We start from the raw sequence: 20,460 nt of genomic DNA, 5'->3' as shown, positions 1-20,460 counted from the left end.
CAATGATTTGTGATCTTCACTGGTGTCCATGGATTACATGAAATCTTTCCACCTTTATCCACCTTTGTCATGGTAGGGAGAACATGTCAAAGTAAGGATGGGGTCATATGGACCCCATAGGATAGCACAAGGGTTAAACTAACAAAAGACAAATAATTGATACAGTCAGCATCATAAAAAATATAGAGAATATGGAGTAAAAACAGCTGCAACTATAACGTACGATATAACTCACCCTGTTTTCATTTTTTCGGTTTCTAAACAAACAAAGATAGGATTAGAATATTTAGAAATGATACATGAAGCGTAATCTTATTTTTCTCTTTGAATCAATCAATCGATCGATCATTCAATCAATCAATCAATTAATCAATGCACCTCTCATCAACATGCTGTATTACACAAGGTGCTTGATATAAAAGACATGTACTTAGTGGCCAATTTATCAGGCACACCTGTCAAAATGCTCGTTAATGCAACTGTCTAACCAGCCAATCACATGACAGCAACAATGCATTTAGGCGTGTAGACATGGTCCAGACAATCTGCTGCAGTTCAAACCGAGCATCAGAATGGAGAAGAAAGGTAACTGAAGTGACTTTGAATGTAGCATGGTTGTTGGTGCCAGACGGGCTGGTCTGAGGAAGTTTGAAATGTCTTGTTGATGTCAGAGGTCAGAGGAGAATAGCCAGACTGGTTCCAGCTGATAGAAAGACAACAGGAACTCAAAGAACCACTGGTTCCAACTGAGGTCTGCAGAAGAACATCTCTGGACACACAACACGTCCAACCTTGATGCAGATGAACTACAGCAGCAGAAGATCACACCAGGTGTCACCTCTGTCAGCTAAGAAAAGGAAACTGAGGCTATAATTCACACAGGATCACCAAAACTGGACAATAGAAGATTGGAAAAACATTGTCTCGTCTGATGAGTCTCCATTTCTGCTGCAACATTCAGACAGTAGGGTCAGAATTTGGCATCAACAACATGAAAGTATGGATCCATCCTGCCTTGTAGCAACCTTTTAGGCTGCTGTGGTGGGGGTGTAATGGTGTGGGGATATTTTCTTGGCACACTTAGGACCCTTTAGTACCAAGAGAGCATGGTTCCAACACCACAGCATACCTGAGTGTTGTCGTTGACCTTGTCCATTCCTTCATGACCACAGTGTACCATCTTCTGATGGCTACTTTCAGCACAAAAAGGCTCCATGTCATAAAGCTAGAATAATCTCAAACTGGTTTCTTGTACGTGAGAATGAGTTCTGGACTTAAATGACCTCCATTTCATTCACATGCAGCTCAGATAGACTTACAGAAAAAGAAGGGGGAGTCAGGGATGGGTAGTGGCAGTGAGGTCAGTTTAAAGGTGGGTGGTGAGTGGCAGTGGCATGTAGAGGCGGGCGGTGAACACCTGCGTTTCATACAATGCAGCTCGCGGCTTCAATTTATTATATTTGTTAGTTTGATTCAGTTGTCTACTGCATGCATAAATTAATTTAAACTGATTTGTAGAATACCGACATTGCAGAGAGAGCTTTTGGGTTTATAACGTGCTGTTTGTTATGATTAATTATTTTTTAGATGCATACATACATGCAAAAATTTGGGCTTTCATTCTTTCTGTTTATTTTTAATTCTGTTTTGTCTTTTTCCCCCCACTTCATTTGTTCTATTAAATTTCATTTAAAATCAAAATATAATGAAAATGTTGAATTTAGAAATAGAGAAGTTATAATAAAAAGGTTTTATAAGTAAAGACAAATCTCTGCTTTTTCCTCCGGTGTGTGACGCATGCGCATTGGCAGCAGCTTAAGTGGGAGTTACACTCGGGCTTATAGCAACGGAGAGCCCAGCAACGGAAACAACGGGACGTCGGTGAAAGGAACCGCGTTCACCTGAGTGAGTAAAACAAAAATTCAGCCATGGGAAGAAAAGTATCCAATATTTGGGGGGCATAAATAAGTTGTTTAGGCCGAGATTTGATTCATGAATCGGTTAAATAGTGGAGCCGTCCCATTACTAGAAGCAGGCGTTCCTCCTTTATTGAAATGTATCATCCAGGCCTCCAGAGGGGGGTAAGGTGGTGCGCACAAAGTCCCGTTTCCAGTTTCGCTCGGATATTCCTCTGACTTTTCACACATTACTATTTGAAACTCAAATAAACCGGATATCTCCAAAGTTCCGAGGCGGCGGTGAAACGCCGCCGGAGCTCCGTTAGCGGCGGCGCTGTTATTAGCCGGGAGCTAGCTAAGCTACCGAGCCGTGGCGTCTGTCGCACCGTTCCACGTCTGTACCGTAAACCCTCCGTAGTGCCCGTTTGCGCCGGGAAAGCGACCCACGCAGGCCCCGGTGTTCCTTCAGGCACCGTGGGAGCCCTACACGGTGCAAACGTGAAGCAACGGAACGCTTCAAAGGCTCGACGTGAACAAATATTAACAATAGTTTTCAGATATTGTGTTTATATTTATGAGGCGGATGTGTTATTACCAAAATAAAGACCACATCCTTCATTTATAAAATATCTCAGTGCTTTTATTTTGTAGTAATTATTCATCCAAAAAAATGCATCCAACAAAAACCCTTAACTATTCACTTAAATATAGATTTAATGTATAATTTTCAATTATAATAACTGGTTTTATTACTGTTTGATTAATATGTTTTTCTTAATAGCAGACTAATCTTTGTAAAAGATCAATACTATTGTTAATAGTATTGCATTAATTAAGGAATTTATCTATTTTTAGACAGATATAGTTTTGAATGTATGGGACAAATCTATAAATAATAAATCCTTATAGATATTGATTATACAAAAAAAAGTCTGTATACTAAAATAAGAAGAATAATTAAAAGATAACGTAGTAAAATTGTCTGCCCATTCTTGGTGTACTATAGTAGTTCTATATATCTATAGGTTTGTCAAATTAAGTTTTTTATTTCTTAAATTAAAAATGACTGAAAGCCTATTCTTGTCAGTGTATTTGATTTATTTACTTTTTTTATATGTTTGAAATAAATAAAATAAACAATAATACTAATCATTTCAATGTTGCAAACTAATCATTCTGATGCTACCGTTTGTCGTTTATAGATGATTTAAAAATATGTAAATGTTATGCATTTTAAAGGCAAAAAAAAGGCCCGCATGTGCAGCATTTTCCAGCCGTCACCTCTGTGAAGTCCTGCAGTCCGGAAGCCTTTGTTGAGCCCAGCATCCCGGGCCGTGTTTATTCTGGAGACCCGCAGCAGACAGGAAGTTGCTCCCGGTCTCTGGAGTCGTTGCTGTTGCTCTGGCTTTTCTGTTTACACCAGTGTGTCACACATGCCGGTGGTGTTTGCTCAACAGTGTGGGGGCCCGTCAAACAGTTAGGCTAAAGAGATTAAACGTCAGATTAACCAACGTAGCAGAGGTCTCTGGTTCATTTGTGAAGTTTTCAAAGGAAAATAGGGAAGACTGATCAATCTGAGACACTAAAGAAGGATGAAACAGAAACGTTGTAATTAGGGGGGGACTTTGAAGGTAAAGGGATTGATGGATATAAACTTTATTAATCCCCCAAGGGAAAAATTCAGGGAATTTAAAAATGTACAAAGGAGTTTATTGTTCTTGTGGCATTTTTCTGATGATGCATACAGAAAGTTGAGATTAAATTGCATTTCTTTGTATTCTTTTTTTAAATCGTTCAAAAGATCCTGTTTGAGAAAGCTCGTATTTGTTAGGAAGAAAATATGCTGTGCAGGCCAAAAGCTCCCTGCCCTGCCTGCAGACAAATAGATCCATGAACGTCTCTGTTTTCCGCGTCCGAGCTGGAAACTGGATCTAAACTGAATACAGTTGGATAGATCTGATACTGCTGGCTATTTTTGTTGCACCGGTAATGTTAGGTTGGGGGGGTGAGGGGCTATAAATTAGTGGGAAAGAGTGTAAACAAAGGGATGATGGGAAATGAGCGCAGGCTTACTCCATATTCATCTGCTGCTGCTCTGCAGAAACTATGTCCTAGAAAGCGGCCTAATCAATTAAAGGACCACTGGGAACGCTTTGAAAATAGAAGAGTAGGTTTTTAACAGAACTAATCACATTTCAAGTGTTTTAAGATAATTCTAAAGGGAAAAAAGACTACAAAACACATATTTTCACATTTTTTGTGTCAGTGTTGCAAGGTGAGGGTGATTATAGCTAGATGGCTATACATACTCAAAGAAGAAAAGCCTGATTCTTTCAAATAACTGATAAAATGTTGATCAACAAAGCCTGGAAATCAAAACCAAACTACTAAATATGTTAAATATGGATTTGTATGTTAAATTTCCTTAATAAACTTATTTTATTTTGCTTTTAAAAAAGCGGCTTTTACAAGATCAGTGAATTATGCGAGAAAATAGTAACATTTCATCAAGAAATTCAAAATGTAACGTAACAGAAAAGCAGCTTTTTGCATGACATACAAAAATAGCTTATGAAGGAAATTCATTTAACTTTTCCAATTTTATTTATTTGATAAATTATTGATTGTTATTTTTGTTTTAAATGAACATCTAAAAATCCTTGACTTCATTCTTTTGTCTTTCTTGTTAACATTTGCTTTTAACTTCCTCTCTAATGTTTTTTTCTTGCTGTTTTTTTTCCCGCCCACATAATTGATAGTTTGTGTTTGTGTCTGCAGGTCTTTCTCCTTAGTGGTTACTCACACTCCCTTTTTCTAAAGTACAAACACAACACAAACTCAACAAAGGTGAGTTTTTTTCTTCTGAGATGTTGCTTTAAAAACGAGGATGTGATAAATTCTCACCCTGATTCATGACCTACTTTTTCATTTTCATAAGAAGATTTGAGTTTCTATCTAAAAATAACTCATGATTTTTCTTTTTTTCTTTTGACAACTTTGCGGTCAGTAAATGTTTATGCAGCAAATGCAACGACTGCAGGTTTTTCCTGGTTCCAGTGCGTTCTGGTATCTTTCCATAAGACAGATTTTTTTTTTCTAATTCTATTTCGCTGCTTATCCCAGTTCCTCCGGTTATTCCAGTGGTTTTGTCTACATTTTTCTTCTTAAGAACAGTGAAGAAGCTAAGATAATTTGAGTTTTTCGGGTTTTGTTTATTGTTTTTAGTAGGAAAGGAAAACTTTGTCACAAGACAAAAAAAGAAAGATTACATAACTGTTATCAGATTGAACACACGAGGAGGTTTTGATGGGGAAAAAAAAAGCTGAATTCTGTTGTTTTTCTAAAGATTTGACATTGTTTCGAACACTTGAGTTTTTCCAAGTCTTGTTTTTGTTGTTTTCTGTGTTGAACCAAAATGATCAGTTACTCAGCGGTGATACACTCTGCATGTCAACGCAGGAGGATGGCGGTGAATGTCTACTCCACATCGATGAATGCCGATAACCTGAGCCGCCACGACATGCTGGCATGGGTTAACGACTCGCTACAGCTCAACTACACAAAGATCGAGCAGCTCTGTTCAGGTAAACCCCTCCTCCAATCATGCTGCATTCACACCAAATGCCTTTTCCACGACAAAACTTGTGTGCGCCACCTTCCTTTTGATGCGCGGCGAATTCGCTGCTGAGGACATAGCCTAAAAGTTCAACAGGGAAAATAATCAAAATGTTTCAAAATGTGCTTTCAGGCGGAGCGTACTGCCAGTTCATGGACATGCTGTTTCCAGGCTGCATACTGTTGAAGAAAGTCAAGTTTAACGCTAAACTGGAGCACGAATACATCCACAACTTCAAAGTCCTACAGGCTGCGTTCAAGAGGATGAACGTGGACAAGGTGAGGGTTTCCACTGCAAGCTGAAACCTGTCATGTCTTAGTCATAACTGTCCTTACAGGTGAATATGGGCTGTCTGAGGGCACAAAACACAAAATCTAAATCGTAGGCCGCTCAATGAAAACGTTCATGGAGATCTATTCTACCACCTTGCTGCAAGTGACAGGTCATAGTGAACACTCAACATGTGAGGGGGAAGTGCAGGTGTGTCGTACGGACTTTTCCTTTTTTTAACCTTTAACTGGAGGAGCCCGTTAGTACTGTTCACGTGATGACTGCACGCTCTGTGCTTGCTGCCTGACTGTTAGAATTTAGGCGTGGTCAGGAAGGAACCGATTTGCACACCTTACTAATGACTTGCGGCGTCAACTAATGTCCTGTGCAGTAATTAATAAGCAGCGTTCGAAATAAGCGGTTATCTTGTTTTCCGAGACAACCAGATTTCACGGAGGACAACCAAAATGAACCTGATGGTTGTCCGTGTGACAACCTGGTCTTTTATTCAACATTTTGGTATTTTTCGACTATTTTTCAAAGTTTTTGGTAAACCGACGTCCGACTTTTTAAGATAAAACCGAGTGTACACGAACGATGTCACATGACGTCCGAACGAACCAAGTACGCCCGAAGACATCGCAAAATGACAACATTGCACATGCATGTCTGGTTTAAAAGATCAGGGATATTAGTCTTTACTGCTACTGCAGCGCACAATGTAAACATGGTATGATATACACATGTGTTCATTTGAAACAGATGTTATATCATATTACAGGGCTCCAGACTGCGACCAAATGGTCGCAAAATCCGACCAAAATTTGAGAGTGTGCGACTGAATTTTACATCCAGTCGCCAAAGTGCTACCAGTAAATTTGCCTCCCCCGTATTTTTTACACATTAAACGTGGAAGGGGCACGTCAATGAGCAATGAAATAATTAATCAGACCCGAGCGCTCATGCACGCAAACACACACACATACTCATGAGACGCGAGCGCACGTGAACGCAAACAAATAAACACATACTCATGAGACGCGAGCGCACAGGCACGTAAACACACACACATACTCATGAGACGCGAGCGCACAGGCACGTAAACACACACACATACTCATGAGACGCGAGCGCACGTGAACGCAAACAAATAAACACATACTCATGAGACGCGAGCGCACAGGCACGTAAACACACACACATACTCATGAGACGCGAGCGCACAGGCACGTAAACACACACACATACTCATGAGACGCGAGCCCACACGCACGCAAACACACATACTCATGAAACGCGAGCGCACAGGCACGTAAACACACACACATACTCATGAGACGCGAGCCCACACGCACGCAAACACACACACGCTCGCACACATACTCGCATTTCATTGAGTGACGCCTGTCTGTGAGGCGGCCAATGCGTGTGAGAAGAATAGGGAATGGTCACTGTAAGTGGCTAAATGCATGGAGGGGGAGGGGCCTAGAGATAATGGAGCGCATCTGTAGGAATGACACGAAGACAAATATCACCAAAACCTGATATGTGCGTCCTAGCTATGAGCAAGCGAACTATTGATTTGTTCTTCTGACCTGCGACTAGTGTACCAGTGCCAGAGTGTACAGCAGGGGTCTTAAACTCACGGCCCGTGGGCTATTTGCGGCCCCCACCTTAATATGAAAGTTTAATGTTACTGCAGCCCGCCTGTTTGTATGAATGAGACACCTTTTCATTGTCGTGTGCGGAGCTGACAAAGCAACCAATCACAGTGGGGTAAACGATTCTTGGGGGCGTGACAATGACCAGAGTTGAAAACAGGAAAACATTTAAGGCATGACACCTGACAGCCCCCTCCCCGGACCACATTAAGGAGTTCCTTACATTCCTTTTTAGAGCGTATTTAGTCGCTCGTAATTTTCTAAATACATGCAGTCCGTGCTGAACTTTTCTCTGGGCCGCACAGACCCGGAGGAGGTTTAACGTTATGGTTATGGTTAAGCGCGCGGCGGCGTATCGACCCCGACCAAACGGTTCTCATGCACTGCTGTCACGGCAGCACACCGCTCCCGCGGGAGATGGTCAGCTGAGGAGAATAAATGTCCCACACCTACATGCGTGACAGCTAACGGGGCTTGAACTTTAAAAACATGTGCGAGCAACAGAAAGATTTAGTCTTAGACACACTGTCAGTTTACCTTGTTGTTTCATCTTCAAAATTGCAGCATAAAATGTGACACTGAATTAGAAACAGCACATTGTAATTTCTGCATTTATTATTAAAGTATTTATTAGTAATACAGTGGAAATTAGTAGATTTGGTTAGATTTATGGTATGCGCCCCTAAATTTTCTGGTTGTGCCCCTAAAATTTTCAGTTGGGGGCCACAGTGCTCCTAGTGAAAAAAGTTAGTCTGGAGCCCTGAATTATAACTTTTCATCGCATATAAATATTACTTTATACTTAGAATGTTGTACTAGTCCCAGTCCATACAAATGTTCTAAATTTTAGAAATACTCATTAGGTTACAGTGTTGGTTAATGTAATCAATTTTCTGATATATTATAGGGTAAGATAAAGTATTTTCATTTGACCGTAACAGTATTTGATTTACATCACAATACTTTGTGTAACCAGATGCTTCAATATTTAGTAAAATGTTTGTTTTTAGTATTTAAAGAGTGTTTTAAATGTCCATCATAAGAGGCAGTTGATATTAGATGTATAGAAGAAACAAAGATGTAAGTACTGACATCTGAGTAGGTTTCGTTGTTGTTGAATATTGGTATCGAAGGACAACCAAAGATTGGGGAGGACAACCAAATATTACTTGCTAGGTTGTCTGGAAGACAACCATTTTTTCTCCTTATTTCTAACGCTGATGAGTGTAATAAGTGCTTACAAATATTTCAAGATTCGCTTGCTATACGTGCAACAATGGTACGTTCCATTTCACGACGACCCTTAAGGTGTCCGCAGAGCACCTTGTCAGATTCCAGGCCTCGAGGGCCATGAAGCTCCTTAGTGGCTAAACACCGGATCCAGGTAAGCAGCAGCAGATAAGGCAGGATTTCTAGAAAACCAGCAGGAGGCCGGCCCTCGAGGCCTGGAGTTTGACACTCCTGCCGTAGAGTTTCAAGAGAACTGCGAGAAACGCCTGCGCTCCCATTAAGAGGCAGACGCTCCTTTTTACGACCCTTACGAGGTCGCGTGCTTACACCACCCGTACGAGGTCCGTGTGACTTTAGCCTGACCAAAGGCAGTGAAGTAAAGGTCCGAGTCTCTCTGCTCGTCTCAGATCATCCCTGTGGAGAGACTGGTGAAGGGGAAGTTTCAGGACAACTTCGAGTTCCTTCAGTGGTTCAAGAGGTTTTTCGATGCCAACTATGACGGGAAAGAGTACGACCCTATACTGATGAGGCAGGGCCAGGAGGGAACGCCGCCGCCGCCGCCAATCGCAGGTACAAAGTACAGCCAATGTGTGTTTGTGTGCTATGTTTCGCTCTCACATCTTCATCCAATAACATCCACCCTTAACTCAGGTCAACCCATTCATCCTAAGCATAGAAAGGCCTCCTGCTCAGGTAACACTCCTCCATCCTGCATGGTTTTTTCTGAGTTTGACCTGATTCTGGGTTTGTGTGTTCTGGTTGGTTCTGAGTGTTTTCTATAAGCACTTTCAGTCGTATACACAAGAGTTTAATTCACATCCCGCGAAACCACATATCCACAGAAACAGTGGTTCTCCTGGAGGCTACGTTGTTTTCATTTCCTCTTTTAGATTGAAGAGGTTAAAGTCAGCTGAGCGGACTCGGTTCAGTTTAACCACTAGGTGGATCTGACGCAGTTTAGCTGCAATGCCAAAAAAAAGCAAAGCTGCACTTTGGCTCTAAAATGTTTGACTCATGTGGAAGAATTTTGAACTCAATATTTTTTTACCTCTTCATTCCACCTTTATTTCCATTGTAAAAGAGCCTCAGTGGGTATGTTCCAACACTTGGATGGCTTTGTCCTGCAGACTTCCCCACTGTTTTTGAATCGGTTTGACTCAGATTTACATGGTTGTAATTCAGTCCAGTTTATGGCTCGATCCAATTCCACCGACTATTGATTTTGTTAGAAAAACTATCAGTTTTCTGACCCAAACACAAGAAACGCCGGTAAAGAGGAGCGAATCCACGGCCTGATGATTGATTCTGGATTGTTTTTTGTGGGTAAAGATCAATTCTATTGTATAAAATTAATTCATTTTTAATGTCGGTTCAAATAAATCACTGAGTATTAATGGCAGAATACACACTGATGATGTTGAAACCAAAGCTTTGGGTCAGTCATGTAGGTTTTACTGCTCACTGCAAGACGATGTTCAGGTCAGCTCAGCTGTTGATATTTCTTTACTCCACATCTTGACAGTCAGATCACAGTCACCTGAGCTGTCAGTGTGTGGAGTGTCAGCTGCAGACATGTTCACAGTAGTGATGCTTTACGCGTCTGGTTTTCAGCCACCAGCAGATCTGAGGCATTTATGCTCATTCTAATCTCTCAATCCACATTCAGAACCAGTTCTGTGTGGACCTACAGACCAGTTCAGGCATGCGTGTCTGCACATGTGGATGCGTGGGCGTGCGTTCTCAAATGCAGTCGATGCTTTGAGTGAAGGTGAAGAGAACTGCAGGGGTTTAAGAAACACATAACGAACATGCTCTCTGATCAGTTTCTAGATCAAACATGGAGTTGTTGTCTGCCAAAGCTTGGAGATTTTCTGGAATCTTTATCTTCTACTTGTTTGGTGGGATCTTCTTTGTAGTGCTGGTCCTCCTCCAGGAGCTTTTGGGGTGTTTTTTTTCTTTAAGGACTTCTTTATGCAGTGTGTTTGCAGTCTTTGTGCACATCCTCTGCGAATGGCTGCACATGTTCTGCTTTTTGTAGGTAAAGTTAATGTGTGTTCTCTGGAGTTGACCCATCCCCTGGTGGAGCAATGAGCTACACACACAAAAACCCTGGGGGGCTTTCATCACGCATTATTGCTAAGTGTCACACAGGAAGGCATTGGGGCCCATTTTTAGAGTCTTTGGTATGACTGGGTTCAGGATCTGATCTCACGACCTTCCAGTCTCAGTGTGGACTGAGATCCTAGAAAAGGATTCTGGGTTGGTTTCTCAGACTGCTGCTGCCGCTGCTTTGTGAGTTTGGTGGATTTTGTTGGAAAGGTTTGGCTTCATGCAGACGCTACCACTGATGAAATGAAGCAAGAACCCGGGTCCTTCAGTTTGTCCTCAGGTTTCATGGACACTGTCTTTACGGTTCATCCTGAGTTCTTGATGTTTGTGTCTTTTAGGTCCCATGAGGACGTCTCCCACGGCGCCGAAGACAGTTCCTCCTCCTCAGAGGCAGATCCACACGGCACCCCGCAGGAGCACTCCGGTTAGCCGGAATGGAGGAGACGGTGAGCTGATGGAGCTGAACCAGCAGGTACAGAACCTCAAGCATTCTGAACATCCTGCAGGCTCTGCTGGAGTCTCCCAGCAGCCTCCCTGGAGGCCAATAGGAGCTGTGACGTGCTTCTCTGAAGAGATTGTGGTTTTTTTCCTGGTGCAGATCATGGACCTGAAGCTAACTGTGGACGGTCTGGAGAAGGAGCGGGACTTCTACTTCGGAAAGCTCCGAGACATCGAACTGATCTGCCAGGAGAACGAGAACAACCCCGTCCTCAGCAAAATCATAGACATACTCTACGCTACAGAGGTGCAGCTCCAGATTTTACCCTCAATCGAGGCTGAATAACCCTGAGATATGGGGTTTTAATAATAATAAAGTCAAAAAATTGGCTGAATTAGAAAAAACGTAACATGATCTACATTGTAAAGAAACGTTATTAAAAGCAGAGTTCAGTGAAAAAACTCTGCGTTTCCTGCTGTGTTTCCCTTTTACTGAGCACAGCACCACTCAACTTCACAAAAAACATCAAAATAAACAAACATGGGAATAGGAATCTGCTCTAGAAGCCAAACATGTTAATTGTCCAAGGGTTGGAGTAGCAGAGAGAACTCTGAGCATTTCATGTGCAAAAGAACCAGCAGGGCATCTCTGTGTAGTTTAGCGCTAACATGCTGCATCTTTAAAAACGCGTTCTAATGGTTTTTCTTGAGTTTGCTGAAGCAAAGCAACTAGGAAGCCAAGCTGGTAGAACATGGTTTCCAATTGAAACCACTGTTATCAGTTAAAGTGCTCCCCCTAGTGGGAAGACAGAGCCTCCAATCAGCTCCACCTCTGTTTTCAGAGCTGCAGATGAAGGGTTAGTTATGTCAGGACAGAACTCATATGCAGAGTTTAGAGCTTTTATTCTCACAGGTGGAAGCAATCAGGAAGGATCAGACAGTCAGACCTGTGGGGAAACACACCAGGGCAGGAAGTAAACGAGAGGAGAGTTAGTGTTTCAAAACAAAAGAGGAATTGCAACATGAGACAACAAAAGTGACGGACATTGACCAAGAGTGCACAATTTAGGACTAAACAAGACTGACGACACATGATAGTACCAGACGGTCCAGGACCACGGGACCTGTAGAAGCCAGTCAGGAGTGACTTGTCCAAAATGAACCGCTCAGGAACCCACTGCCGCTCCTCGGAACCATACCCCTCTCAGACCACCAGGAACTGCCGACCCCAACCCCTGTTCTGGACAGACAGGGTCTTCCGCACGCTGGACCAACCCCACCATTCTGGATGAGGGAGGAACCAGGGGACTGTCCACCACCGGCTTTATATTGCTGACATGGAAGGAGAGATTAACCCGGAGGAATCGAGGCAGACAAAGGCGGACTGCAGCTGGATTGATAACCTTGGAAAGCAGAAAGGGACCCAGAAACCGTGGAGCCAGTTTCCTACACGGGACTTCCAGGTTGAGTTCCCCGCCTGAAGGCCAGACCTGCCCAGGTCAGTAGCTGGGAGCAGGACGCCCACTGCGATCTGCAGCCTTCTTGACTCTGTCCTGTTAGTGGACCAGGCCCAGACGCGGCGACATCAGTGAACCAGGGCGTGGGCGGACGGAACAGAGATCTCTGGCTCTAAATTTGGGGAGGGTCATACCCGAAAACACACCTGCATGATGAGAAGCCTGTGACCGAGGTAGCCAAGGTGTTGCGGGCGTACTCCACCCAGACCAGGTTCTTTCTCCATGTTGAGGGGTTCTGGGAAACCAAACACCAGAGGCCGGTTTCCAGTTGTTGGTTGAGGGGTTCAGTCTGGCCATTGGATTCCGGATGATACCAGAGGTCAAGCTGACCGTAGCGCCAATGAGCTGGCAGAACTCCCTCCAGCACCAGGACACAAATTGAGGCCCCCGGTTAGGAACGATGTCCTTAGGGAAGCAATAATACCCGAATACTTTGTCCATAATTATTTCAGCGGTCGTCTTGGCCGATGGCAGTCTGGTCAGGGCAATGAACCTGACCATCTTTGAGAACCTGTCGACGACAGTTAAACAGTGATGTGACGCCGTGAGACCGGGAGCCCCATGACAGAGTCCATGGAGATGTCCGCCATGTACCCAGTATCCGCATGGGACTGGCTTCAACTGCAGGCTGACTGCCTGGCACAGACTGCTCATGCTGAAATGTACTCCCGGTCCTTCAGCTCCATTCGTGGCCACCAGAACCTCTGGGAGATGGCCTACAAAGGACTCCCAGATGACAGGAAAGCAGTGAGGTGTGGGTCCAGTGAATCACCCTCGTGTGTAACGCCTGAGGAACAAACAGGCGATTTTCCAGGCACCCACTGTTAGCCACTGTTAACCTCAGTTTCTATCTTCCAAGTGGCCGCTCCAACCACACAGGTCAGTGGAAGGATGGGCTCTGGTTCTTTGTCAACAGGCTGTGGGTCTGACAGACGAGACAGGGCATCCAGCTTGATGATCTTGGACCCTGGCCTGTAAGAGAGTAAAAGAGAATCGATTAAAAAAAAAAAGCCTCCACCTGGCCTGGCGAGAATGAAGTCTCTTTGCATTTTGGACATACCCAAGACTTTTATGGTCATGTTTTTAGACTCAAACTAAGATCATCTTTTGATCTATTGTAAAGTTGTAAAGCTGATTGGTCCTTTAATTATGATCATGCTGTTTTTACTTAACTTTTTCTAGGATATACTGTAGTTTCTGCAGAGCAGCAGGAATTCATGCACAAAGTGTTCAAAGACGAACATAAATCTAGTTGTCGACTATAAGGTGCATCATAATGGAGCAGAGCAGGGAGCTTGTGGCCCGCCCGGCGCATTTTCTGTCCTTTTTAAACGACATTGTTTTGTCTTCTCCTGATTCACGGCGATTTGAATGCAGAAATAGTCTGGATTTTGTTTATATATGTCCTCCAACATCAGAAAAATGTCACAAAGACATGTTTAAAGCTGGTCATTAAACATAAAATAAAGAAATATGTGTTATCATGTATGAATAGGACTATAACTTTTTTGCTTCACATCTGCTCAGACGTTTTAGTTAAAACGTCACCAAAATTAGTCAAAGCTTCAAGGCTTTAATGAGCATTTCCATCCATTTATTCATTTATTTATTCCTTTATTTAACAGGAACAGTGCGCATTAAAAGCATGGCTGCAATGCGCCAGAATTAGCCCAAAGGCTATTTTTTATCTGTAGTCCCCAGTTCAGGTATAAATGTTCAGAAAAGACAATATGCTAATAACTGCTTCAAGTGTTTTAGTTTTACCCATTTATGTATTCAGAAGATAAATTAAAACACTGAACCAGAAGAACCTCACTGGGACATTTTTCAGTTGACTGATTGTATATGAGAACTGGACTGAGTGACCCCTCCCCCCTCGTGTTCCATACAGGAAGTAGATGCTGGCTCCAAGAAGCCAAAAAATCCCATAGACGTGTATAGAGAAACAAACAGCTGTTCTTCAGTCATTCTATTGGTCAGAATAAACATTTCTGATCTACCTCTTTTTGACTTAATCCTCATTTTTTTCCTGAATCTTTTTTTTCTTCAATTGCTCAAAGCGTTCTAATAAAACCTGTATTTGTGCAGGAGGGGTTTGCTCCGCCAGAAGATGAAGACCTCGACGAAGGACCACGAGGAGACCAGGAGGAGTTTTAAAGCTCCTCTCTTCGTCATCACTCACACTTCTGTCACTCATCCTTTTATCTCTCATTTTTGACCTTTTGTCCCCGCCCCCTTCAGTTACTTTCCCCCCTTTTTTTTTTTCCACCGGCAAAGACACTAATCGCGGTCTGGACTAACGCTCAGCCGCGCAGCTCGGCCCATCAGTCTAATCCTACCCAGAAAGCAGTGGGACAGCCGCCTCCCGCTGGACGATCAGAAGGTGCAGCTCCGAGGCCAGCAGAGAGACCCTCTCTGGATCCACGCACTGGGATGCCTGTTCACGTGTCTGTTAGGAACCCAAACGACCAGACATATCAGACTGAAGCGGTCCAAACACTCCCAGGAAGTCATTGTGAGGCCCCGACATGTTCTCATCACTTTTTCACAGCCTGTTTAGAAGAAAGCATGGTGTATTTATCTTTTTATTTATTAATCTTTTTAATCTGCTTCTGATGAACAAACAGAAAAAGCCTCGTTTGGATTTGGGGGGATTGATGGTTTGCACTAAATGTAGCGAAAAGCGACTGAACAGATTCTAAAATGCCAACATGCAGTGAGTGGCTCCTGCCAGAGGAGACACAGGAAGATGTAATTTTATATTTTGTAGATTTTGTTTGAAGACGTTTTATTTTCTCTTTTGTTTTTACTGAATTTTCTTAACGGCCAAGTCAGAGATGTTTGTGTAGAAAGGATTTTACAATGTTTGGCTCCTAATTTTAGAAAGGAATTAAAAACAAATAACAATACTACTAATGTTTGACTGTAAACCGGGTGAAACATTTTAGCTGCTATCATTACTTCTGTTAGTTTTTCATGTGTTTTCATTGAAGCCGAGGATGTTGGAGCGATTGGTTTAAGAGTGTGCTTCATATCAGACCGCTCACCGCTTGTTACCATGGCAGCCATCTGACAAACATGCATCCTTTGAAGTTAAGCTGGAATGAAATAAAGCTCTGAGGTTTCAGGAAAATACAGTTTTCGGCCTTCTTTTTTTTTTTTTTTTTTTTTTTGCTGTTTCCCATGATCCTCTTGTGTTTGACAATGATAGTAGAATCAGCTAGAGCAACAGATGACCAAAAATAATGAAGTTTTAAAAAGATCTGGTTAGAAAAACTTCCTGGAACTAAAATAGTGAACTGATATAAGTTGTGTAACTGTTAACTGAAGAGATAAGGAGCAATGTATATTGTATGTATCTTCACTAACCCCACCCTTACATTGACGTGTTCTCCCTACCATGACAAAGGCGGATAAAGGTGGAAAGATTTAATGTAATCCATGGACACCAGTGAAGATCACAAATCATTGAAGAAAAAAGGTTCAGTGCACTGTCTAGTGGGTCTAGATGACCCCACTCCAAATGGTAACGTGCCTAGGATAGCACAAGGGTTACACTGAAGGCCAGAGGATGCTACTGTTGAAGTAAATCATCCAAAAATGAGACTGGAATTATCCACTAAACACATTAAAATTGTTTTTGGTGGTTTTAAGATGTTCTTGTTTGATGATGAAGGACATACAGTGGTGGACAAAATAGTTGGTACCCCTCAGTTAAAGAAAGACAGTCCTCAACGCTCACTGAAATGACTTGAAACGTTCAAAAGTAACGATAAATTAAAATTTATTGAAAGTTAGATAATCAAAATCAGCCATTTCTTTTGAGTTGTTTAAAATTATTAAAAGAATTATTTAAAAAAACGTATGAAATAGGGCTGGACAAAAATGATGGTACCCATAACTTAATATTTTGTTGCAAAACCTTTTAAGGTTAAACGGTTTCTGTATATATCAATGAGCCTTCTGCACCTGTCCACAGGTATTTTGGCCCACTCCTCATCAGCAAACTGCTCCAGTTGTCTCAGGTTTGACGGTTGTCTTCTCCAAATGGCATGTTTCAGCTCCTTCCACAGATGTTCAATGGGATTCAGATCTGGGCTCATAGAAGGCCACTTCAGAATAGTCCAACGCTTTTCTCTTAGCCATCCTTGGGGTTTTTTGGCTGTGTGTTTTGGATTGTTGTCCTGTTGGAAGACCCATGACCTGCGACTGAGACCAAGCTTTCTGACACTAAGCAGCACATTTCTACCCAGAATGCCTTGATAATCTTGAGATTTCATTTGACCTTGTACAACTTCAAGACACCCTGTGCCAGATGCAGCAAAGCAGCCCCAAAACAGAACTGAGCCTCCTCCATGTTTCACAGTAGGGACAGTGTTCTTTTGGTTGTGTGCTTCATTTTTGAGTCTACCAACATAGAGCTGATGTGCCTTACCAAAAAGCTCCAGTTTTGTCTCATCTGTCCAAAGGACATTTTCCCAGAAGCTTTGTGGCTTGTCAACATGCATTTTTGCAAATTCCAGTCTGGCTTTTTTATGATTTCCTTTCTACAGTGTTGTCCTCCTTGGTCGTCTCCCATTAAGTCCACTCTGGCTCAAACAAGGACGAATGGTGCGATCTCACACTGATGCACCTTGATCTAGGAGTTCACCTCTGTTTTATGGAGGTTGTTTTGGGCTCTTTGGATACAGTTCCAACTATCCGTCTCCTCAATTTGTCATCAATTTTCTTTTCTTTTTTTATTTTTTTTTTACTTGTCCTGTCCAACAGCTGGGGGGGCAGATGAGAACTGAGGCCCTTTTGTGTTGGACATATTTTACTTTAACAAGAGGGGTTATTAATCTTCAGACAAACCAAAGGTATGTCTGAATAAACCCCTTTTGTAATTGAGGCCAAACTTTATTAATTTCAATCATGTTTGAAAATCTTTGGTGTTGGACCGGACTGAAAAGGAAAGAGGGGAAGAAGAGAGAGGGACGTTAGAGAGAGGGGGGGGGGGGTAAGAGGGTGATAATAGGAGGGGGGGGTGGGGTAAGACCATGAAGCAGCATAAAGCAACAAGTTTACTGGTTGTTTATCATTACGGTAAGGTTTAAATGTAGTACAAAAAGGGCGGGGCCTGTCCACACACACACTCAAATGTTATCAACACACCTGCTGCCTGAAAAATAAAGTCCACAAGTCAACATGTACACAAAATCGATAGTGTTCACACATGCATACTTATGCCTTAAAACCAACTAGTGTGAAATATTTCAGTTATTCAATCACGCAAACTATTAGTGCAAAGGTGAGCTAACACCTGTGCTCAGGTGAGTGTTTATGTTCTTCTAAAATGGACGGAGGAATGTGAAAAGAAGGAGGAGGAGCGCCCAGCCACCCCCACACCCAGACCCCCGCCGCAGCAGCAGCGGCAGCTGGAACCCCCAACGCCACACGGCAGCAGGCGGGTAACAACCGCCCCCCGGGCGACCCAGCCCGCCACCCAGGCCAGGGCTAGCAGGACCGCCGTGAGGCCCCTAGAGCCAGAGAGCAGGGAGGCACGGAGGGAAAGGGAGCTCCGCCCCAGCCCAACCAGGAGAGCAGCCCCCCCGCCGCGCCGGGAGAGCTCAACGCAGGGCCCCACCCGGGATGGGCGCCCACAGCCCCAGACGAGCAGCCCATCACCACCCAGGAGTTCCGGGCATCCCCCCGCCCCAACCCCAGGTACGAGCCATGACCCCCCAAGGGAGACCCGCTCCGCACTCCAGGCAGCCTCCCACCCGGCCCACGGTTGGTCCAGGGAGGAGCAAGGCAGGGGCCAGCCGCCCCCCGCCTAGGAGCGGAGCGCCCCGGGAGAAAGGGGGCCCACCAGGGGTGTTGTAAATTTGGCCCGACCAGGCTCGGCCACAGTTGGAGATTTGGCGGGGCCCAGCGCTCAGGGGCAAGGACCAGAACCCACCCCCTAGGGACACGGACACCCCCGGCTCAGGTGTAATGTGAAATCCCCCCCCCCGTGCGGAGAGAGCACCGCCGCTCCCAGGAAACCGGCACCCAGGGGACACGGCCGCCGTTGCCAAGGGCCCCGTACCCCCCACCAGGGAAGGGGTAGGGGACAGATGGTCCTAGGTCCAACCTCCCTTGCAAAAGGTGTGTGCATGTATGTGTGTTTGAGAGGGTCTGTGTGTGTATGTGTGTGTGTTTATGTTGGAATGTATATTTTGAGGGGGGAGGGGTGTGTGTACTAAGGAGGTGCAGTTAAAATTGGCGGGTAGGGCACGTCTCCTGATTACTCACAGTGATGTCCCCTCACCCTCCCCACCAAGGGGCCCTAAATGTCTAAGGTGCGGTTAAAATTGGCGGGTAGGGTGCTGGGAGGACATCCGCTGCTTGCTGGCAGTGATGTCCAAGCACCCCCCTTACCAAGGGCCCTACATGTCTAAGGTGCAAATAAAACCGAAAGAGGGGGGGCCCACTCCATACAGCAACCACGGGAGGGGGGGGATTTGTCATCAATTTTCCTCTTCCGGCCACGTCCAGGTAGGTTGGGTACTGTCCCGTTGGTCTTAAACTTCTGAATAATATGTGCCACTGTCGTCACAGGAACTTCAAGCTGCTTAGAGATGGTTTTATAGCCTTTACCTTTACCATGTTTGTCTATAATTTTTTTTTCTAATGTCCTGGGACAATTCTCTGGGTTTGAAAACAACTTTGATGTCAATTAAAGGACATACCTGAGTTCATCATGACCCCCTGGGCCAATTAATTTTCAGTCTTTTATGGAGGTACCATCATTTTTGTCCAGCCCTATTTCATTAGTTTGTTTTGTTAAATAATTCTGTTAATGACAACTCAAAAGGAATGGCTGATTTGATTACCGTATTTTCCGGACATTAAGTCGCACCAGCCCAAAAATGCATTATAAAGTAGAAAAAAAACACAGATAAGTCGCGCTGGACTACAAGTCGCATTTTGACGGGAAATTTATTTGACAAAATCTGAGACCAAGAACATACATCTCATCTTGAAAGGCAACTTAAAATAACAGGGGGTTAGAGAACAGGCTAAAGGGTTACCGTAGCTACATGACGCACAACGAACTGAGTACGTGCCAAAGATTCAGTTAGAATTAACCTTGAATTTGACGTGTGGTTGCATTTTACTGATTCTAATATCATTCTCAAACACAAGAGGATCATGGGATACAGCAAAAAAACGTCTTCAAACAAAATCTACAAAATATAAAATTACATCTTCCTGTGTCTCCTCTGGCAGGAGCCACTCACTGCATGTTGGCATTTTAGAATCTGTTCAGTCGCTTTTCGCTACATTTAGTGCAAACCATCAATCCCCCCAAATCCAAACGAGGCTTTTTCTGTTTGTTCATCAGAAGCAGATTAAAAAGATTAATAAATAAAAAGATAAATACACCATGCTTTCTTCTAAACAGGCTGTGAAAAAGTGATGAGAACATGTCGGGGCCTCACAATGACTTCCTGGGAGTGTTTGGACCGCTTCAGTCTGATATGTCTGGTCGTTTGGGTTCCTAACAGACACGTGAACAGGCATCCCAGTGCGTGGATCCAGAGAGGGTCTCTCTGCTGGCCTCGGAGCTGCACCTTCTGATCGTCCAGCGGGAGGCGGCTGTCCCACTGCTTTCTGGGTAGGATTAGACTGATGGGCCGAGCTGCGCGGCTGAGCGTTAGTCCAGACCGCGATTAGTGTCTTTGCCGGTGGGAAAA

The 20,460-nt window shown here is 43.7% G+C and overlaps 1 protein-coding gene across 2 annotated transcripts; it reads left to right on the top strand.

The window, feature by feature from the left end:
- The first annotated feature begins 551 nt into the window (after positions 1-551).
- mapre3b (microtubule-associated protein, RP/EB family, member 3b) lies at positions 552-15,872 on the top strand. Of its 2 annotated transcripts, XM_023952763.2 has the most exons (9): positions 552-585; positions 1,812-1,905; positions 4,677-4,745; positions 5,358-5,482; positions 5,647-5,792; positions 9,083-9,245; positions 11,123-11,256; positions 11,383-11,529; positions 14,828-15,872. In XM_023952763.2, the coding sequence occupies exons 4-9, from the start codon at positions 5,362-5,364 to the stop codon at positions 14,894-14,896; spliced, it is 780 nt and encodes a 259-aa protein (XP_023808531.1). In that variant the 5' UTR covers positions 552-585; positions 1,812-1,905; positions 4,677-4,745; positions 5,358-5,361; the 3' UTR covers positions 14,897-15,872. The 2 variants fall into 2 exon arrangements, with proteins under 2 accessions (XP_023808531.1, XP_023808532.1); XM_023952764.2 differs by lacking the exon at positions 552-585 and having other exon boundaries at positions 1,806-1,905; positions 5,322-5,482.
- Positions 15,873-20,460: the final 4,588 nt, after the last annotated feature.

Source organism: Oryzias latipes, chromosome 24, assembly GCF_053564925.1.
Source record: "Oryzias latipes strain Hd-rR chromosome 24, Olatipes_Hd-rR_3.1".
Taxonomy (NCBI): Eukaryota; Metazoa; Chordata; class Actinopteri; order Beloniformes; family Adrianichthyidae; genus Oryzias; species Oryzias latipes.
Note: the sequence above shows the minus strand (reverse complement) of the source record. Positions and strands in the feature narration are given on the sequence as shown.

Bases quoted from the DNA above. Each gene is read 5' to 3' on its own strand.
- mapre3b (XM_023952763.2), top strand. From the start codon at position 5,362: ATGGCGGTGAATGTCTACTCCACATCGATGAATGCCGATAACCTGAGC. The intron at 9,246-11,122 runs GTACAAAGTACA...TGTGTCTTTTAG, and splicing joins GCCGCCGCCGCCAATCGCAG to GTCCCATGAGGACGTCTCCC. The intron at 11,530-14,827 runs GTGCAGCTCCAG...GTATTTGTGCAG, and splicing joins ACATACTCTACGCTACAGAG to GAGGGGTTTGCTCCGCCAGA.